Raw genomic sequence first — 19,381 nt, 5'->3', positions numbered from 1 at the left:
TTAGTTGATTGATTGATTGATTACTTTATTGAAAAATAAATTTCAAAAGGATAGAGTCACAAGAAAGCCGTCAGGCTTGTTTCCGTTGTGGTCCTCTTGGGGAAAGGGGAAGGGGAGCAACAGTACAATACAGATCAATCATTTGTGCTATTCATCTATTCTACACTAAAAAAGTCAGTATACTTAAAATTAAAAATTAGGACATGTTATCGGCCAACCATCTTTTTAATGTGGATTTAAAGTTTTCAAAGGAACTGAAGGCAAGCCATTCCACTGAACTGCTGCCGAGTATAGGAATTATGTTTTTCCCATATTGCTGTGAAAATGGCAGGGTTTGAAATCAGTAGGGCTCCCTCTGGTGTAGTGCCTGTGAGTATCACTAACCTTTGAAAAGTAGTCGCTGAAATATTTGGGTGCTACATTATTTCTAATCCTGTGAACTAGACACATTTTAAATTGGGATACTCTCTCCTCCACTTTAAGCCACCCCAGACTGGTGAAGTGGGCAGGGAGAAGGTGAGTTCTAGGATGCAATTTAAGGATCACTCTAACCAATTTATTTTGGGAGGTCTTGAGTTTCTTCTTGAGGGTCATAGAAATGCCAGTATACCAAGATGTACAGGCATAGTCAAAGTGACATTGTACAAGAGCCCCAGCCAGGATCTTTATGGTGTTTGTATCTAAAAGGCTGGATATTCTAGCTAAAAATGCTGTTCTTTGGCTTACCTTTGAAACTACTTTTTGTGCCATATTTTCTCCTGAAAGCTTGTTGTCCAAAATGCACCCCAGGTAAGTAATGGATTCCTTGGCTGTCACTTCAAAGTCCCCCACCACTATTTTAAACCCAGGAGACTTATTCAGTTTGTAATTTGACCCAAAAAGAATGGACTCAGTTTTACCGAGATGGAGAGACAGTTTGTTGTCTGATAGCCAGACACTAACTTTAAGGAGTTCAGCACTAAGTAGCTTTTCGACCTCTGTTTTCTTCTTATGAGAGACTACCAGTGCTGAATCATCCGCAAAAAGAAGTAAGTTGCAGTCAACGGCTGACTTCATATCATTGACATATAATAAAAAGAAAAGTGGACCTAAAATCCTCCCCTGGGGGACCCCACTTGATAGAGTTAGTTAAACTTGTAATGGAATGCATATTATCCTATTTTGTACTTTTGTACTGTTTGCCTACCGTACAGCCCTTTAGCCCTGTACATACAGTATAGAATGGACAATAAGTAAGTATAAAAGTTGAGTTGAAATGGAATACTATTAGCTTGACTAGGAACACATCCGATTAGTCAAAGTATGTATTCTGATGACGGATTACAGCGTGTGTGCGTGTGTGACGTGCGTTCGTGTGTGCGTGTGTGTGCATGCCAGATGTGCCATGGCTTGTCTTTGATGTTCTCCAGACAAACTAAAAGCAACTGTGACACCTTGATGTACATGTACATACAGTGCTTCGTACAGTGCTTCGCAAGTCAGAATGATACATATACAGACTATATGACAACCAGGTATAGTCTGGTGACCACTGGAGAGGCGGGTGACAGCCGGAATGTAGACGGCACCCCGGGTGAGCAGTATGGGTTGCATCCTCTGTGAGGAGGAAGCCCAAAAAACCTTCGGTGAGGCCTTTAGGGGGGCCATTCGAGCCGCAAGCGGAGCCTGCAGTACCACCGTTAAAATTACCACCGCTGAAATGCCCTTGAACAAGGCATCAACCACTACGATGAAATGTGTTCTATGAGCAGGGCCTGGCTGGAAACAAGTTCTTGAGCTTAGCCCAGATACCCTGGGTAAATATAGATTTCATTTCATTTCATTTCATTTCATTTCATTTCATTTCAGGTGGAGCCTGCAGAACCATTGCAGCTCAAGAATCCACCACTCCTGAATGAAGTGTCTAGTGCTGGGGATCTGGTGCAACGCACAGGTCCTGGCTGTACTCCTGGTGAGAGCAGGAGTGGACCTGGTGAGACGTAGGAGGGGCCCGGACTGGAGTCAACCCACAGAGCCTAGTCCCTCCACTTGCAAGAATTGTGCCTCCCAGTCCCAGCAGAGTATTTCCGGAGTGGTCCCAATTGATTGTGTGGCCCTGGTCTTTCCCTAGTGTGTCTGATCGAGGGTAGCTACTGGGATGTAAGTCGGGACTTGATCACCCGAGTGAGGGGTATGATGTTCGCGAGACCCGAAACCCTGATGACCTTGGGACACATCACTGAGGATACGTCCCGGTTGCATCCATGCGATGTATTTTCGTTCTGAGGTATTTTGACTCATAGGAACAAACTATGTGACAACCAGGTATAGTCTGGTGACAGCCGGAATGCATTACTAAGTATTGAGGGTTTAAGTTGTTAAATATCTGAAAACACACATTAACATGAATCCAATATGTAGATCCAATATGTAGAATATCTGAAAATTAACATTAATCCAATATGTAGAGCTGCTTGCATCACCACCTCTCTTTCAGCTAAGGCCCATTAGCGCTCTCCACTGGCCACTGCAGGCACGACCACGAGCACATTAGAATCAGAATCAATTTTATTGTCACAGCCTCAGGTGTATCGTGTATGGATTAGGAATTATGGATTGGTTAGCGGTGAATGATTTATTATTACTATCAGAGATATTCAGCACTTATTTTAACAAATAATAAACGTACCCTACCTTTAAATAATATTTTGAATGCAGGACTTTTACTTGTAACAGGACATTTCTTTCTACATTGTGATATTGCTACTTTTACTGAAGTCCACTCCACAATCAGCTACTTCTTCTGAATGCAGGAAAGATGGGAACTAGGGAAATCTGGGCACCATTTTTGCTGTACACAACAAAGACACCCTGAATCTCTGGATTGAGCATGAGTCGGTCAAAACCTAACCTGACTCCGCCAGATGGGGCAGCAGAGAGTCAAAACCATGCTCAAAACGAACGCACCCCATAGAGTATATACGCACCCTCATGGAACACTGTGGTTCGATCCCCGCCCACAGCAAACCGAACCAACCAGCGACGTGAAAACAGTACCACGTCGCTGTTTGGCAATTGGTCAGAAAGGTGACCAGTCGGCTAGCAGAAAACACCCCCACCTGACCAATACGTATTTGCTGTTCGTCTGCTGATTGGCTGAGGCGATGCCACATGTTTACATCTGTTAGGAAAAATACGAGTAAAAATAAGGGAAATTAAAGGTATGTAAACGGCAGTTTATATGCTATAATACGGTATGCTTTTTTATAAATAAATAAATTCGATTGTTAGGCTATAGACCAGCGATTATGTGCAATTCATATAATGTGGCGTTTTCTGTGTGGGATCTGTTGTATCTGTACTGTACCATGTCCAAATTGTCCATGTGTGTTGTTAGTTCACTGTGTATGTGAGTGTGACTGTGAGGTATGTGTTATGTCACTGTACTGTATGCTGTCTCCATACCGTAAGCACAAATAGCTGTCCAAGAATCAATCCAAATGTATATACAAATCATCAGATGTAACTATTTGCTGAGCCTAAAAAGAGGAAATAAACATAGCCACGTCACCAACACTGCTCGCAATGCTGCCTCTTAATTTTCAACAACCTGTAAAGAAAACAGATTTTAAATTGACCTCACCTCAGTGCTACAATACACTATGAGGTGTAGCAGAGACACACAGGAAAATAATATAACTAGAAAAAGTTCCCTTCTGGGCACAGGTCTCCACCAGGAGGATAGGGGTGTGTGTGATGTTTGGCAAAATGTTTAGGAATAATATAAACATGTTTTTTCTTTTTTCTTTTTTTTGCAACAATTTTCTTCATTTTGTTGAGGAAATGCAGATCCAGATCACTCATAGCATCTCTGATAGAATTCTGGATGAGCAGGACATGTGCAGAATTTTGTACAAAATGGGCCACTCCTGAAAACTTTGGAAGGCAATCTTAATTAGCCAATCAGTGTAGAATCTGAGAAATCCAACAGACTCGTCTTGATCAACATAAACAATGTGTTTTCCAGAAATCGGCCTCATGGTGGCGCTATAACCGGCAGATGTGGAGGGATGCAGGGAAAATGTTTTTCCATAGCCTCTAGGGAGTGCGCATACATAAGTTGTATACAGATCGATGCAGTTATAGGTAAAAACAGGAATTGCCCTGTTATAGCACCACCGTGAGGCTGATTTGGGGGAAAAAAGAGTGGCATGTCATCCTCGGCCTAGTGGAAATGTGCGTGCATAATTTCACAGAAATTGCACACTGCGTTTGTGATTTGTGGCATTTTGTTCGAAACGGACCAATCATGTGAGATTTGGAAGCCAATCTTAGCCAATCAGGATGGAAGATGGGAAATGGTGCAGATTCGTGTTGATCACATGACTATGATAGTGTATACCGAATTGTGTGATGTATGGATAAAATGTGTACGAGTAATTACAGAAATGTGTTTTGCCTAAATCGGCCTGATGGTGGCGCTATAACAGGTCATTGAGGAATATTTGGGGCAGAGGTTCATCGTTGGCATCCAGGGAGTGTGTGCGCAAAGTTTGGCATGGATGGGGCCAACAGGGCCGGAGATTAGCTGGTAACGGACGGACGGAAGGAAGGAAGGAAGGACGGACACACACACACACACACACACACACGGATTGAGTGCAAAACATACTCTCTCCCCATGCCTGGTGGAGACAATGATAAATGCATTCATACAATTTCCAACATAGTCCTATATTACACAACCAAAATGACAATATAACAACAAGATAATGAATCAAGCTCTTTGAGTGCTATGTCATCTAATGTGTTAGATGATAGTTAGGTCTTACACTAGCATGGTGTAACATGGCTGCTCAACGAAGGCTGCCCTTGTTCTTTATAAGTGCAATCTGATATTAATTGCTTCCTCTCAAAGTCATCCACACCTTCTGATCATGACTTGCTTGTGCCCTGTGCTTATTTTGATGTCATAGGTCAAGCACCACACCAATGAGAGCCACATATGACCTCATATTAATTTGATCCACGGGGTGTTGTCTTTACTTTATTTTATTTTACAGAAATATTTTAGTGGAAACGTTTTTACTGGGGGGAACAATAAGTCATCTGGTGGGGGAATGACCCACAAATCCTCCCCCCATAACACAGACTCTGAACTCTGTTAGGTCAGTGAGTTGTGTCTACTCTGTACTGTTTTTCAGGGACATAATGGGGTACAATGAAGATACTGAGGCCCTGACTACCAAACTGGAAAATACTTTAATCTCCTATCACAGTCTGGAGTCGGATCAGTGGAGGGTTGCTAAAATGACGGTAAGTGGGAGGCGCATACTGTAGATCAGAGGTTCCCAAAAAAGGAGAAAAAGACAAGTGGAATGAAATATTTATATTACTACAGGTAGCCAGTTCTTCTGACCGTGCTGAAATGAGCATGACAGCACAGCACACCTAGCCATTTATAAAAGATTTGAGAACGGATTAATCACATTAGAAATATAATCGGTTGTGCGGATTAGTTATTAGACAGAGTTTTGTCAGAGCAGCAGCATTATTGGCTTAGGAATGGAACAAAAAGGGCAGGTATATGCTCCTGTATCTTTCAGTTATTATGGTTCTCAACGGGCGTGAAAATTAAGGCCCAGAAACCTAACCCTAACATCCCACCTAAACCTAACTTTAACCCTCTTAGTACAGGAAATCTATGGAAAATACAGGATCAACCTCTAACTAATTGCAAAAAAAACGAACTCAGCTGATTTTGCATCTTCAATATATCCTGAATAACAGAAAGAAAGTTGTCTGGAATTGTCTGAGGGGAAAGTGTTGAAAATAGCCTGTACAGTGTGGCCACCATTGACATCCTATTATAAGGTCATATTTTCTAAATGTCCTTATGCTTTAAGTAGCATGTGACATATCAAACTAGGGGGTTTTCATGATGCTGAATCCATTCCAAGCATTAGTTTTGCATAAAAACACTCATTGGGCTAAATTTGGCCATAGCAACTTGCCCAAATGTGCTGACCTCATTACATTTTGGCAAGTTGCTATGGCCAAATTTAGCCCAATGAGTGTTTTTATGCAAAACTAATGCTTGGAATGGCTTCAGCATCATGACAACAACCTAGTTTGATATGTCACATGCTACTTAAAGCATAAGGAAATTTAGAAAATATTGCCTTATAATAGGATGTCAATGGTGGCCATACTGTACAGGCCATTTTCAACACTTTCCCCTCAGACAATTCCAGGCAACTTTCTTTCTGTTATTCAGGATATATTGAAGATGCAAAATCAGTTGAGTTTGGTTTTTTTGCAATTAGTTAGAGGTCAAATTACATTATTACTGGACCCAACCCTTAACGCACCCCTCACCAACCTTAATCCGGTCGTTTTAACGCACCCCTCACCAACCTTAATCCGGTCGTCTTAATGCACCCCTAACCAACCTTAATCCGGTCGTTTTAACGCACCCCTCACCAACCTTAATCCGGTCGTTTTAACGCACCCCTCACCAACCTTAATCCGGTCGTTTTAACGCACCCCTCACCAACCTTAATCCGGTCGTCTTAATGCACACCTAACCAATCTTAATCCGGCCGTTTTAACACACCCCTCACCAACCTTAATCCGGTCGTATTAACGCACCCCTCACCAACCTTAATCCGGTCGTTTTAACGCACCCCTCACCAACCTTAATCCCGACCCTACTGATTAGCATACATTTTAGGGTTGGGCCTGAGTTTGAGAACTCTACTTCAGTATAAAAAGGTTGGGAACCAATGCTGTAGATCAGAGGTTCGCAACCACTGCTAGTACCACTGGTGGGCTCTCCAGCTGTGCTGAAATGAGCATGACAGCACACCTAGCCGTTAATATAGAATATTTGAGAACGGATTAATCACATTAGAAATAGCATCAGTTGATGATATCAGCTGATTAGTGATTAGACTGTTTTGTCAGAGCTGCAGCATTATTGGTTTAGGAATGGAACAAAATAGGCAGGTATATACGCTTGTGTATTTTAACATCAGTTATTATGGTGGTACTGAATATCTTCTGAGGTTGTACTTCACTATAAAAAGGTTGGGAACCAATGCTGTAGAATAGATGACTGGACAGTCCGGTTCTATTCTGCCTGGAGAGGAGTTGTTTCGGTGTCTCTCGACACTGTCCTGTGTTGGCTATATTGCTGGCTAACCTCATGCTTCTTGTGTTTCAGAAAGATGTAACCGTTTGGCGGAGACCGTCTGAAGAATTCCACGGCTACCTGTAAGAAAAGCTTGTCCATTGGCATCATTGAAAAACAAATTTCTCCTTTGGAATATTGTTAGTAATAGTACTATTCATAATATGTTTTCCTCTTTGCATCATTTTCGGGAGGCTCTTTGGCCTAAAGTCATTGTTTTAAAGGACAATAGCAGTTACCTAGCCTGGAATCCAGACTGATTTGCTCCGTTCGGCTGAAGCAAAAAAAAAAGTAAAAAAATGCTGAATGAGCGCCTCCGTCTGGATTCCAGGCTACTGTATATTATTAGTTAGTCCAGGAAGCCATCGGATTCCATGCATTTCAGTAGGGTATGAAAGTCACCTTGCAGGGTCTTGAAAATCACTTGGGACAAGTCTTAAATTATATAATTATAAGTAAGTAAGTAGGTCTTATTGTCTGTATCAGCCGAGCAACAAGGGCCCATATGCTCATCCCCTGCTCCTAGTACTTACTGCATGTCTTAGGTCACATTCCCACCTAATACTTCGGTAGACTCGATGCGAATGGGCGGAGAAGTTGGGATTCTTGCATATTTAATTTGCTGTGGTCTGCCTTCACACTGCGCTGTCATCCGCAGCAATTGGAAACGCAGCATGGGGGACCTTTATCAATGTGTTCCATTCATAAACTAGCCTACACAGTGAAATCTATGGTGATAACATTATACTCATAACATGCATGTGTCGTGCCGTCTGGGACTGGACCCCCCCCTCTCTCTCACTATACGCACGCAGCCACGCACTGTTCTTTTGGGCATGGAGGCACAGCGCTGAGCGCACTGATATAACAGACAGCAGCGCAAAATGTTTACAAGTTTATCGAGATGAAAGTCCCTACTCCCCAGTCCCTCCCCACACAGTGACAGCACTCCATGTTTACGGCACGCACAGACAGACGGACCAATAATTATCCGGATATATTTATGAACTTAAGATTTTCAGAAGTTTTGAAAGTGGGTGTCAGCAGGTGTTAAATTCTGCTTGTAAAGATATTAACACCCCACAAGTTCCTTGTTACTGCAAGACCTATATGTTTATCTTGGTTTTCAAGTATTCTGCTGCTTCTTCCAGGTATAAAACTGAAGGTTTGGTCAAAGACAGTCCCAGCAGAATCATAGATTTTATCCGACCTGGCCCTTGTCGACTGCGATGGGACTCACTGATGACTTCAATGGACATCGTCAATACCATTGATCAGGTAGTTATTATCACTGCTACTACAAGTAATAATAGTACTGCTAGACAGTCACCACTGAGGTTGGCATTTGCAATGGAAAATGGTGGTTGATAACTTTATTTGTTCACAAAGACGATGAGAAAATAGAATTGAATCAATCCCCCAGAGTCCCCTCCTTTATTCTCTCCACATCAAATATCTTTGCCCAAAATAGCAGATCTACAAGTTCACAAAGCTTCGCAATATGACATGTTGTGAGATTGTAGAACTATTTTTGCCAAATGAGGGATGCTCTAGGTAGGATTCATGTGGTTAAATGCTGGTGTCTTCAGCTTTTGTCCAACCGCGATGAGATTTCAAACGCCTCTGTCTTCTACTTCCATGTTTTGTGCCTGGAATGAACTCCAGCATCTCCCAGTCTGAGAATTCTAGCTAATCATCTCATCTGCTGCGATTACATTTAGTGTAGCGTACAATTCACTAGTCAATTTCAGAAATAACTATTTTAAGTGTGTGAGTTGATTTAACTTTACATTTGCCCACATATCATCACAAATATCATCAAAACAGACTGTGCTGGACAATGAGAAAATAAATCACACCACATGGAAATTATAAACAATTAAGTTTGCACTTTGAGCTTGCATGAACGGCAGGAGAAAAAGTGCTCCTGGTGGCCTCCGCACGCACGCACGCATGCACACACACACACACACAAACGCGTGCGTGCGTGTGTGCGCCTGTTTTGATATTACTCCTCCAGTTTCTGTCCAAAAATCCCGCAAATCGTTACACATTATCTCTATAGTCATGTGTTCAAGCCGGATCTGTCCGATATTTCATATTCCATCCTAATTGGCTAACATTGGCTTTCAAAGTTTGCAGGATTGGCCCATTTTGAACAAAAAGCCACAAATCATGAACACAGCGTGCAATTTACGTGAAATCTTTCACAGACTTTCCTACTAGGCTGAGGAGTATATCCCACCCATTTCACATTGGCCTATTATAGCGCCACCAGGAGGCCACAATCTGACCTGCCCTGGTGGAGACCTGTGCCCCGAGGGGCATTTTATCTAGTTTTGCCATGTATTAGACCCAACACTGATCAACAGTCTATCAACAATAATGACTAAATGAATACTGTATGTCTGTCTGTTTGTGCCTGTCTACAGAGTAGGTGTGTGATGCGTTATACAACAGCAGGTCAGCTGTGGGGTCTGATCTCTCCCAGGGAGTTTGTGGATCTGTCCTTCACCACGTCCTACAAGACTGGTCTGCTGTCATGTGGTGAGATGGAACAAATAGATGCATTTAACCACGTAAACGGGCTATCTTCTACGTTTGTTCACCTACAGTACAGTCCCTGTATTATGCAATGCCCAAAAAAGGGACGCTAGTGTTCATGTGGTTAATGGACCCTAACTTCATTCCCTTAGTTTAATAACATGGACACTGCAGGGCCAACATCAAATTCCCAAATCTGTTAAAGGGATTGTGACATAAAAATAAAAAAAAGGTTTCTGAGCTCAATTGCACCCAAAAAACCTGAACTTTTAACATTCAGTAGATTTTCTGTGGTCTGGGGTTTTCCGGCTCAAACGAGTGCTCTGGTTTTCCTGCTGTTTGTGATGATGCCTGCAAATCCCATATACTGTATGTCAATGGGATTTGCCAGCAGATGCCACTGTTTTCACTGTTTTGCCTATTTCCATTGCAGCTCAAAAGGCTTCCAAACTGCAGAGAAAACTCCAGACCGCAGAAAATCCACTGAATGTTTAAAGTTCAGGTTTTTTGTGTGTCATTGAGGTCATAAAACCTAAAAAAATAAAATAAAATAAGATTTATGTCAAATCGACCTGATTAGATTAACCAGTCTGAAACCTTTTAACAATATGGCTGGCCATGTTTCCTTCATTAACTATGCAACCAGCCACAATAAAATATCACCACAATGTTACATTTTTAACCATTCACATTATGTATAGTATATCATGCAGTTTATATATTTATATACAGTATGTTGATATCTGATATTTTCTGTTTTTACTTTCTCAATTTCTTTCCACCTTTCTTGAAATTGCAGTGGATGTAGAGCAAATGATTTCACACAGATTTGTGCATGTTTAAACCTGTGATGTGACAGTAGGTTGAGTGGAAGGAAGGGATTCACTCAACTCGTCCGGGCGCCTTCGTTTCACTCCACAGGTGTGAGTGTGGACGACCTGTCGGTTGGTGAGCGCCCAGGCGCCGTTCGAGGTTTCAACCATCCCTGCGGCTGGTTCTGTGTTCCTGCGTGTGATGAAGATGGAAGCTTGCTGACTGGTTACGTTCAGACTGAACTGCGGGGAAAGATTCCTCAGAGTGCCGTAGATGCTGCCATGGGGAACACCTTAGTGAACTTCTACACAGACCTCAACAAGGTCCTCAGAGAATGACCGACTTCTTCTGCTAACTGGCTCACCATGACCACTCCATTAGTCCCAACTGGTGCTATTGACAGTTGCGATACTCCCGTAGACCGCCGTTGTAAGTGAAGAACATTCATATACGATATTGAATAATTTATTCCCGAAACCAACTTATAGTCATTTGGAATTTGTTTAGGTGTAACAAGAACAAGAGGATCAACCAATAGTTCAAAACACTACTTGGTCAAAACATTGAACGCTCACGATGCATGAACAACGCAAGCTCATAGTGTCGTTACTCTCTTTCAAAGGGTCTGGTCCCAACTCCACTGAAAGACGGGTTGCCTAGTAACAAACAACACATCATTGAATAATGTACAGATCACAGTTATTAAAGTCATACTGTGTCACTTTTTCAATTAAACAAGTTATTTTTCTTTCAATGGTATATTCTTCACAATAACCATTCCACATAATGTGTTATTTTACAACTTCGTCAAAAAAGCCCTTGTGGGTGTAAAATGGTAAATGCAGTTATATACTGCCTTTCATTGTCTCCACCAGGCCGAAGGCATGGGGAGAGATGTATGTTTTGCACTCCGTCCGTCCGTGTGTGCGTCCGTCCGTCTGTTACCAGCTAATCTCCGGCACCGTTAACCCGGTCGATTTTGCACACACTCCCTGGATGCCAGCGATGAACCTCTGCCCCAAATTTTCCGGAACGGCTTGTTATAGCGCCACCAGGAGGCCGACTTTTGTAAAAACACATTTTTGGATATTACTCCTCCAGATTCTGTCCAAAAATGTGTGTTCAAGATGGATCTGTCCGATATTTCATATTCCATCCTAATTGGCTAACGTTGGCTTTCAGAGTTTGCAGGATTGGCCCGTTTTGAACAAAAAGCCTCAAATCATGAACACGGCGTGCAATTTACGTGAAATCTTTCACAGACTTTCCTACTAGGCTGAGGAATATATCCCACCCTTTTCACATTGGCCTGTTATAGCACCACCAACAGGTGGATTTTTGCAAAACAAAATCTTTGGAACAAAATGCCTCAAATCATCCAATTGCCATCCAAGGCGTAAGAAGAAATGGCACCCTTTTCACATTGTTCTATTATAGCACCACCAGGAGGCCACAACCTGACCTAGCCTAGATAAAGTGCCCCGAGGGGCACTTTATCTAGTTCTCCCATCATATACACACCGACACCAAGCTGCTCATCGGGAGCTGTTAGTATGATCCCCGAGTACACTATCTCAGGGAGAACCGGGGATCGATCCTGGAATTCCCCAATCAGCCGCTCTACCTCCTAAGGTCTGGCCCTGACACTTGCACCAAAATTATTATTTATAATGTACTTACTTAAGATAATACATGCCGTTTCTGAAAGCCTTGCTTTAAAAAATAACCTTGGTTCTAGGACACTAAAGCATTTGTTTTGGACTGGTACACCTGTGGCTTTGTTTTGAACCAAATTCTGGGAATCCCAGACAATGCTACGCCAAAAAGACTGTTAAAATGGAAGTTGCACAGTAGGACTTTTAATGAGATTGGATGACATAGGGAACAAAAATGATCTTGCACTGATTATTTAAGAAATCTATATATAATTTTATTCAGATACATTTATTTTGTTTTTTCCTTTTATTTAAAAATAAAGGAAATACACTCCTTTAGCATACTGTACATGTGTTTTGTTCCTACTCTAGTGTGATTGTGAGGCTTCTAGAAATTCTGATTCAAGGGTGTTTATTGTCAAAAAATACAGTACAGGTAGTTGCCTCATTATAGGCAGTGTAATCATTGCACTTCAAGCTACCTCAGTGTGTATAACAATAAATTAAGTATGAAATAGGATATAAAGATCAAATACAATGTCCTGCAATAAAATGGATGTTAAATAAAGGTAAAATGTTCTGAATTAAGAAGAACAGACAATCATTTATTAAAACACTAAAAACTTTGTCTTTCATGGTTTTGATGACATATTATAGTTATCGTTTTTCTGGATTTATTGTCAAACCATGAAAAACACAATACGACATACCATTTCAACCATTTTGTGGTTTAAAAAAAGTGATGATTTTCTTGAGTGGTGCAGCCACTCCAAGGAACAGCAATGTGTGTCTGTCTGGCTGTCCCTATGTTAGTAACAGGTGACAAAGTGGCACTGTTGAGCTTCACACTGCACTGCTGCATGATGGGAAGCTACAGTACAGTACAGTATAGGGACACGGTAACTCTGTCATTTCTCGACCGTTTCGGACATGCACATCTATCCAAAAAATCACACCCGTGTGAAGTGAGGGGCGCTAATATATTAAAGTCTAACTCATGTTGATTAGGTGATGTAATGGTGATGTAAAACAAACATTAATTTCTAAAAAGGTAGCACATCCAAACATTAAATAAACGGCAGACAAAGTACTCACATTTCCATTTATTTATTGGCACACACCAAAAAGGTGTTTGTGCGTATCGGCTATGCAGCCTTCATCAGATCACCTGCTCTGATGAAGGCTGCATAGCCGAAACGCGTAAGCGTACGAAACGCTTGAATTATCCTCTTTCTATCTGCAAAGTGTTTGTTTCATAACAATCCACCGTAGACAATTTGTTATGAGCTACTTTCTGTCAAGAAATTCCTTGCAGGTGTTTCTTTTTTTGTTTGTTTTGGAGTTGGATGTCACTCAACGGCCCTGCGTACAACCTGTTTTGATTTTGCACATAAAGCAGGAGGTAGCAGAACGTTGCTTTGCTGAAAGCGAGCGCTTCCAAGCTCTAACACTTTCTTGACAGAAAGTAGCTCTTTGCCGATAGAAAGAGGATAATTAAGCAATATTACACGAGAGGGTGTGGTTTAACGTGATTATTGCCACGACAGTGATGCGGTCAGGAACGAGACGTAGTCGAGTTCCGCAAGCATCACTGAAGTAGATATAGCTTTATAATTTCAAGGATCCCCAATTTGATATGCATCAGGCCTCAGACCTGCATTTGATACAATTATTTTTGTGTCTGGGACCCAAAAATGTAAAATCCTGAGGGCCCTATTTTAACAGCTGAACCTTGGTGCATGGTCTTAACTTGTGCGGTGTGGTCACATGCTCATTCTCAGTTTGTTGTTAAAGAATCCCAATGCGTTCCGTTAAGTAGGCCTACTGCTAGTACTAGAGCTGCACTGAAAATATATATTTTTGTTCTTTTCTATTTATTTATTTTTAACCATTTTTAACACATTATTTCACCCGGTGGCAATTGTCTAAGCTGTAATCCTGGGCGCTCTCCCTCTGCCAACCTGGGGAGAGCCCCGGACTGAGCTCATGCTTCCTTCATTGCATAAGTGTGAGCAGGCTGCTTCTTATCACCTGACAGGGGGAACCTTTCGTGTCAACGATTGCGACACATTGTGAGCTTGTGATCTGTTATTTTAGCTTCTTTTGAATTTGAATCTTGAAAAGTATTTGGGTTTCTGCCCGATAGCTATGCACATCCTCAATAACAAATGGTGTCCTGTCCTCCATGACATCCCAAGGACACACAATATTTTACAACCCAATAAAAAAAAACGGGGAAAAAAAAACGTTGATAAAAAAGGGGGTCCCGTATGGTCATGAAGTCGACCATCTGGACGACAAAGCACTTCCTCTTTTTTATCCTTCTTGTTGGGCAGAACATGCTGTCCTTAGGTGAGGGCACTCTGAACTACGTTCCTCCACTTCAACCTCTTGTAATAAAGGCTTATTCCTCCCTTTTTGTGGTGGACACTTTCCGTGTCCTTATCCATCATGTCCATTGAATGCTGGCTTGGTGGTCCTCAATTCCTCCTTCTGGAGCTTGTGTCTCAAGAAGCATTTTCCTCCCTCCCTCCTTGTCTCTTCCCCCTCCCATGTCCGGTTTGCTCCCTCCTTCTTTCTATGAATATGAATATATATGAATATTATTCATCACGTCTTGACTATGTTTGGTTTACTTTTGCAAGTGACCTTTTTGCCTTGTTTAGGAGTCATCGTCAAGGCTTGACTTGCATGTCTGCAGGTCTGTAACTCTAACAATGTGTTACTTGAAATCACTGCTCTACAGGACTCCCCGCCTTCCTGGCATTCCTTTGGGAGGATGTTACCACCAGCTTCAATCTCTCCAGGCCTTTTAGCAGCTGGGAGAGGTCAACTTGACTTGGCCTCAGTTATAATTGGGTAGGTTTGAGGATCAACCAGTGTCTTCCGTGTCAGATTCAGATAGAAAACACTGTTCAAACCGTCGGGTCTGGGGTCCAACAGTTGGAATGGACCCTCACGGGTCTGTGGAGCTACAGTAAATAGGTCTGTAACTCTAAAGCTAAATGAAGGATTTGACATTGATTCAGGACTAGACATGGAATGAGAGAGTGGGTGGCTCCTAGAAGCATCTAGGGGTCGTGGATTCAAAGCTGTTCCTCTCTGGTGGATTAGTGGTCTTTGAGGAACCGGCAGAACATCTAGAACAGTGGTTCTCAAATTTAAGGATCCCCATAACACTGAGTGTACAGATGGAACCAAATGGACCCTTAAGGTTCTCTTGCTCTCGGAGTTAGTGACATGTAAGGGTCCATTTGGAACCCCCCCAAGGGCCCCACTTTGAGAACCTCTGATCAGCTTCTAGCCCCCGTGGATTCGGAGTTGCTCCTCTCTGGCGATGGACTGGTCTTTGAGGAACTGTTTTATGTTGTTGCGCTGATCTCCCTGCAATTGGATGACTTCACCGTACTCTGGATGTTCAATCACCGTCCCATTGCAGGCAAAGTTCTTCTTGAAGGCCTTGACAAGTTTCTTCTTGTCATATTGGGCGGCAATGCCCTGGACGGTAGTGATCATCTTCCTACCATTGCGCTGCTGGATTCTGATGTGGATGTAGTCCTCTCTGCCGGCTGGAAGGAGAACACCATCATCTGCAAATGGGTCAAGTACCTGTAGGTTCTGAATAGCGGACATACACCAAACTGAGCTTAATTAGGGTTTCACAGTTAACAGTAATATTCAGTTTGCTAATGTGTCTGTTGTCCGTCTGTTAGCTGGCAGGTCGGGGGGCTCTATAAATGCAGATAATTTGTGACGACATACACAAGCTATGGTAGCTGCTTTGAGAGAAAACATATGTGAGACTGGTTGATGTGAAGTCGTCGGATAGGTGGTTTTCCAGAACCAACGACCTGACATATAGGATATACTATGGGCATACATGTACAGTATATGGATATGCTGTTGTCCAGAACCGCTGATCCGACTGATATGCCCATATATGGGCATATACTGATGCCAACAGAGATCTCTGTAGATGGGCATGATGTCACTGCATATTGCTAATGATCTTATATAGCCCCTCCCCCAACACCACGCTTGGCTTGCAGACAGACAGTGTAATAAGCATAATAGTAGTACTGGTGCTGAGCTGAACTAATCGACAAAGCAATGGAAACGTATGATTACTACACGATAACTGCCAATGGCTGCGTAGAAGGAGAGCCAGGGACGACTGTGAAGGAAGACGGTCAGGACCAGAGCGAAGTCGAACTGTCCGAAGGTTCCCTCCAGGACCATCCAAACAACGTGCCACCAGTGAGTGACAAGCCTCCTTACTCCTATGTGGCCCTCATCACCATGGCCATCCAACAGAGCCCACAGAAAAAGCTCACTCTACATGAGATCTGCAAATTCATCTGTGACAACTTCCCCTACTATAGAGAGAAGTTTCCTGCTTGGCAAAAAACCATTAGTCATAATTTGTCTCTCAACGACTGTTTCATTAAGATGCCCTGGGAACCAGACACCGGCAAGGGCAACTATTGGTCTACGGACCCACAGTCATTGGACATGTTCAATGATGGAAGTTTTCTTAGGAGGAGAAAACGTTACAGGAAGAACCAGCCAGGTGTTCTCAAAGACCAAGCAGCCATGGTGCCGTACAGCTTTGGAAACCCCTATGGGCAGCCTTACGGCATCCAGGCAGCTGCCTACGCCCACCCTGCCACGATGCAGTATGCTTACGTCTCACCCGGCGGCCCCACCGCCACCTCCACCATGCTCCCACAGCCTGTTATGTTCGTACCCTCAGCGGAGCTGAACGGAAAAGCTTTCAACACGGCTTAGCTCTAAACTGCGACTTCAGCCCAACAGCCTTGAGTGTGGCAGAGTGGCTCAGAGCCTCTGCCTGAAGCATTGGTGTCCCTTCCCGTGTGGGAGACAACCTTCCCGTGCGGGAGACGACCTTCCCGTGCGGGAGACCTTCCCATGCGGGAGACCTTCCTGTGCGGAAGACCTGAGTTGAATCCCAGACATTACATGAGCACAGTGTCAGAGATCTAGTCAGGAGCCCTCAAGTCAACCGCATCGTCTTTGATGCTGTTTCTCTACGTCAGGCCTAGGGACCACTGTCGGGTCCAAATGGACCCTTACGCCCCAGGTGTGTACAAATGGCAGCATTTGAACACGTTGCGTTAAACAAGCACTGAGGAATCCCCATTTGGATATGCATTAGACCGCACAAGGACTATAAAGGAAACCCTTCAGTGTCGTGAAACGGATTCCACGGATTCCACGGATTCTGGATTTGTTTCCATACGCTATGGCTCGGTTTCAAATATGTTTTTTGGTTGTTTTTTTTTAAACGTTTTTTAATGGTGTACTTCCCGTTCAGGGGTGGTTCTGCTTAAAATGGAAAGTTTGGAAAAAATGGAAAAGATGGAAAAGTCCATGGCGGAACATCACTGGGGTTCAGGAAAGTTTCAGGTTATGGGGCGTTCTGGGTTAACCTTAGTTCTAGTCGAACAGCACAAGTGCTTTTGCGGGACAATGCACACAGAGGGCCACCGTCTTCTCTGACAGTTCCTATGGTCACTGAAAACAGTCAGCAAAAGTGTTAAAGGGGAAATCTTTTGATGTGCGTTAGCCACTCCAACGTCTGGCTTTACGTCATATGGCAGCTAAGGCTATGGACTATGTTTGTTTAGAGCACTTTTAACAAACATAGAGTGGCAGCCACATCTATGGACATTTAAAGTTTGTTTAGAGCACTTTTAACAAACAGAGTGGCAGCCAAGTCTATGGACCTTTAATGTTTGTTTAGTGCACTAAATGTGATGTCATGTGGCAGCCAACTGAGCCAAGTCTTTTAATGTTTGTTTACAGCAGTTAAAGAAACATTACCAGGCACCCCTCACTACACACAAGTGTTTTAGATCATTTGGACCACACACGAAGGGTGGGTGTAAAAGGTATTCCAGATTTTTCCTCCTGGGGTTGTTTTATTGTTTTGTTTATTTTCCATTCTTTTTGAGGGGCATTAGCCCCCTAACGTCTGGCTTTGTGTGTTCCGCCCGTGACGGCATGTGTATGGCCAAGTCTATGGACTTTTAGGACGCATTTTGTTCCATACAAATTTTCAGGTTAAGTCAATGAGTCATGAGACAAATGATGTCATGTGATGTCTTTGTGTACAGGTCATTAAAAGGTGCCCCTCACTTCACACAAGTGTGATTTTCGAGGGGTGCTAGCCCCTCCTATGTCCAGCATTGAATGCCATTGACAATGAATGGCCAGTTTTGAGTGTTTGTGTAAACACAAACATTGCGTAAACACAAACATTGAAGACGAAGGTGAGGATGCAAATTGTGATTGGCCAGAATGAGGTGATGTTAAGAGTGCCCCCATGCACTTTACACAGGTCAGGTGTTTACCCCAGAGGCCTGAATTTGGCTAAATATATAACAAGACGTCACACCTGTGTGAAGTGAGGGGCGCTCTTATCATCGTGACATAAAATAAACACTATGGCCTCTGTTTTTGTCCATGCTAACCCCCTTATCCCTAAACTACTTTCCCCCTTTTTTCTTTCTTTTTTTTTTTTTTTTTTTTACTATTTTGAAAATAGGTTCTGAATAGTTTAACTAGCCGATCTACATTGACATGTTGTGAGCTTGTAGATTGGCTATTCTAACTATTCAAAAATGTTTTTCAAAATAGCAAAAAACAAAAAGCCAAAAAAAGGCAAAGTGGTTTAGGGATAAGGGGTTTAGCATGTAAGAAAATCGAGCCCTATGTCTATTTCCTCAGGCTCAGACACTGAAAATTGTCCATTCATTGTCAATGGGAATGTAATTAAAAGTTTGTGCATACACACCAAAAGCTGGATATAGGAGGGGCTAGCCCCTCAAAAATACCTTTTACACACACACACATGCACAAACACGCACATGCACGCACACATGCACGCACACTTGACACGCGATACCAATGATGTTTTGTGTAATGGTGTGCTTAGCAGAGCTGTCTCCTTTGTTTTTTGGAGGACCTGTTGTCACTGTGTCTCTCTCACCTGGTCTACACACACGCACGCACACACGCACGTGCAAAACGTTTGGGAATCCCTGTTTTACTTTGTTACTGTGAGGGTAGACATGAATAACTTTGTTTGCTGCTGCCTTTTACTGTGGCCCATTTTTGCCACGGTCGACATGCAACAAAATGAGTGGACAATAATATTATCACAAACACAAAGAGC

The 19,381-nt window shown here is 42.8% G+C and overlaps 1 protein-coding gene across 1 annotated transcript; it reads left to right on the top strand.

The window, feature by feature from the left end:
• Positions 1-3,066: 3,066 nt before the first annotated feature.
• Positions 3,067-11,278, top strand: stard4 (StAR related lipid transfer domain containing 4). Its single transcript, XM_079496737.1, has 6 exons — positions 3,067-3,200; positions 5,184-5,295; positions 7,205-7,254; positions 8,323-8,449; positions 9,604-9,718; positions 10,637-11,278. The coding sequence occupies exons 2-6, from the start codon at positions 5,191-5,193 to the stop codon at positions 10,864-10,866; spliced, it is 627 nt and encodes a 208-aa protein (XP_079352863.1). The 5' UTR covers positions 3,067-3,200; positions 5,184-5,190; the 3' UTR covers positions 10,867-11,278.
• The last annotated feature ends 8,103 nt before the right edge of the window (positions 11,279-19,381 follow it).

Source organism: Electrona antarctica, assembly GCF_951216825.1.
Source record: "Electrona antarctica genome assembly, chromosome: 3".
Lineage (NCBI taxonomy): Eukaryota > Metazoa > Chordata > Actinopteri > Myctophiformes > Myctophidae > Electrona > Electrona antarctica.
The sequence above is the reverse complement of the archived record's forward strand: the minus strand, read 5'-3'. Positions and strand labels throughout refer to the sequence as shown.

Excerpts from the sequence above, each read along its gene's own strand:
- stard4 (XM_079496737.1), top strand. The coding sequence starts at position 5,191 with ATGGGGTACAATGAAGATACTGAGGCCCTGACTACCAAACTGGAAAAT. Across the intron at positions 7,255-8,322 it reads GAAGAATTCCACGGCTACCT|GTATAAAACTGAAGGTTTGG; the intron begins GTAAGAAAAGCT and ends TGCTTCTTCCAG. Across the intron at positions 9,719-10,636 it reads GACTGGTCTGCTGTCATGTG|GTGTGAGTGTGGACGACCTG; the intron begins GTGAGATGGAAC and ends TTCACTCCACAG.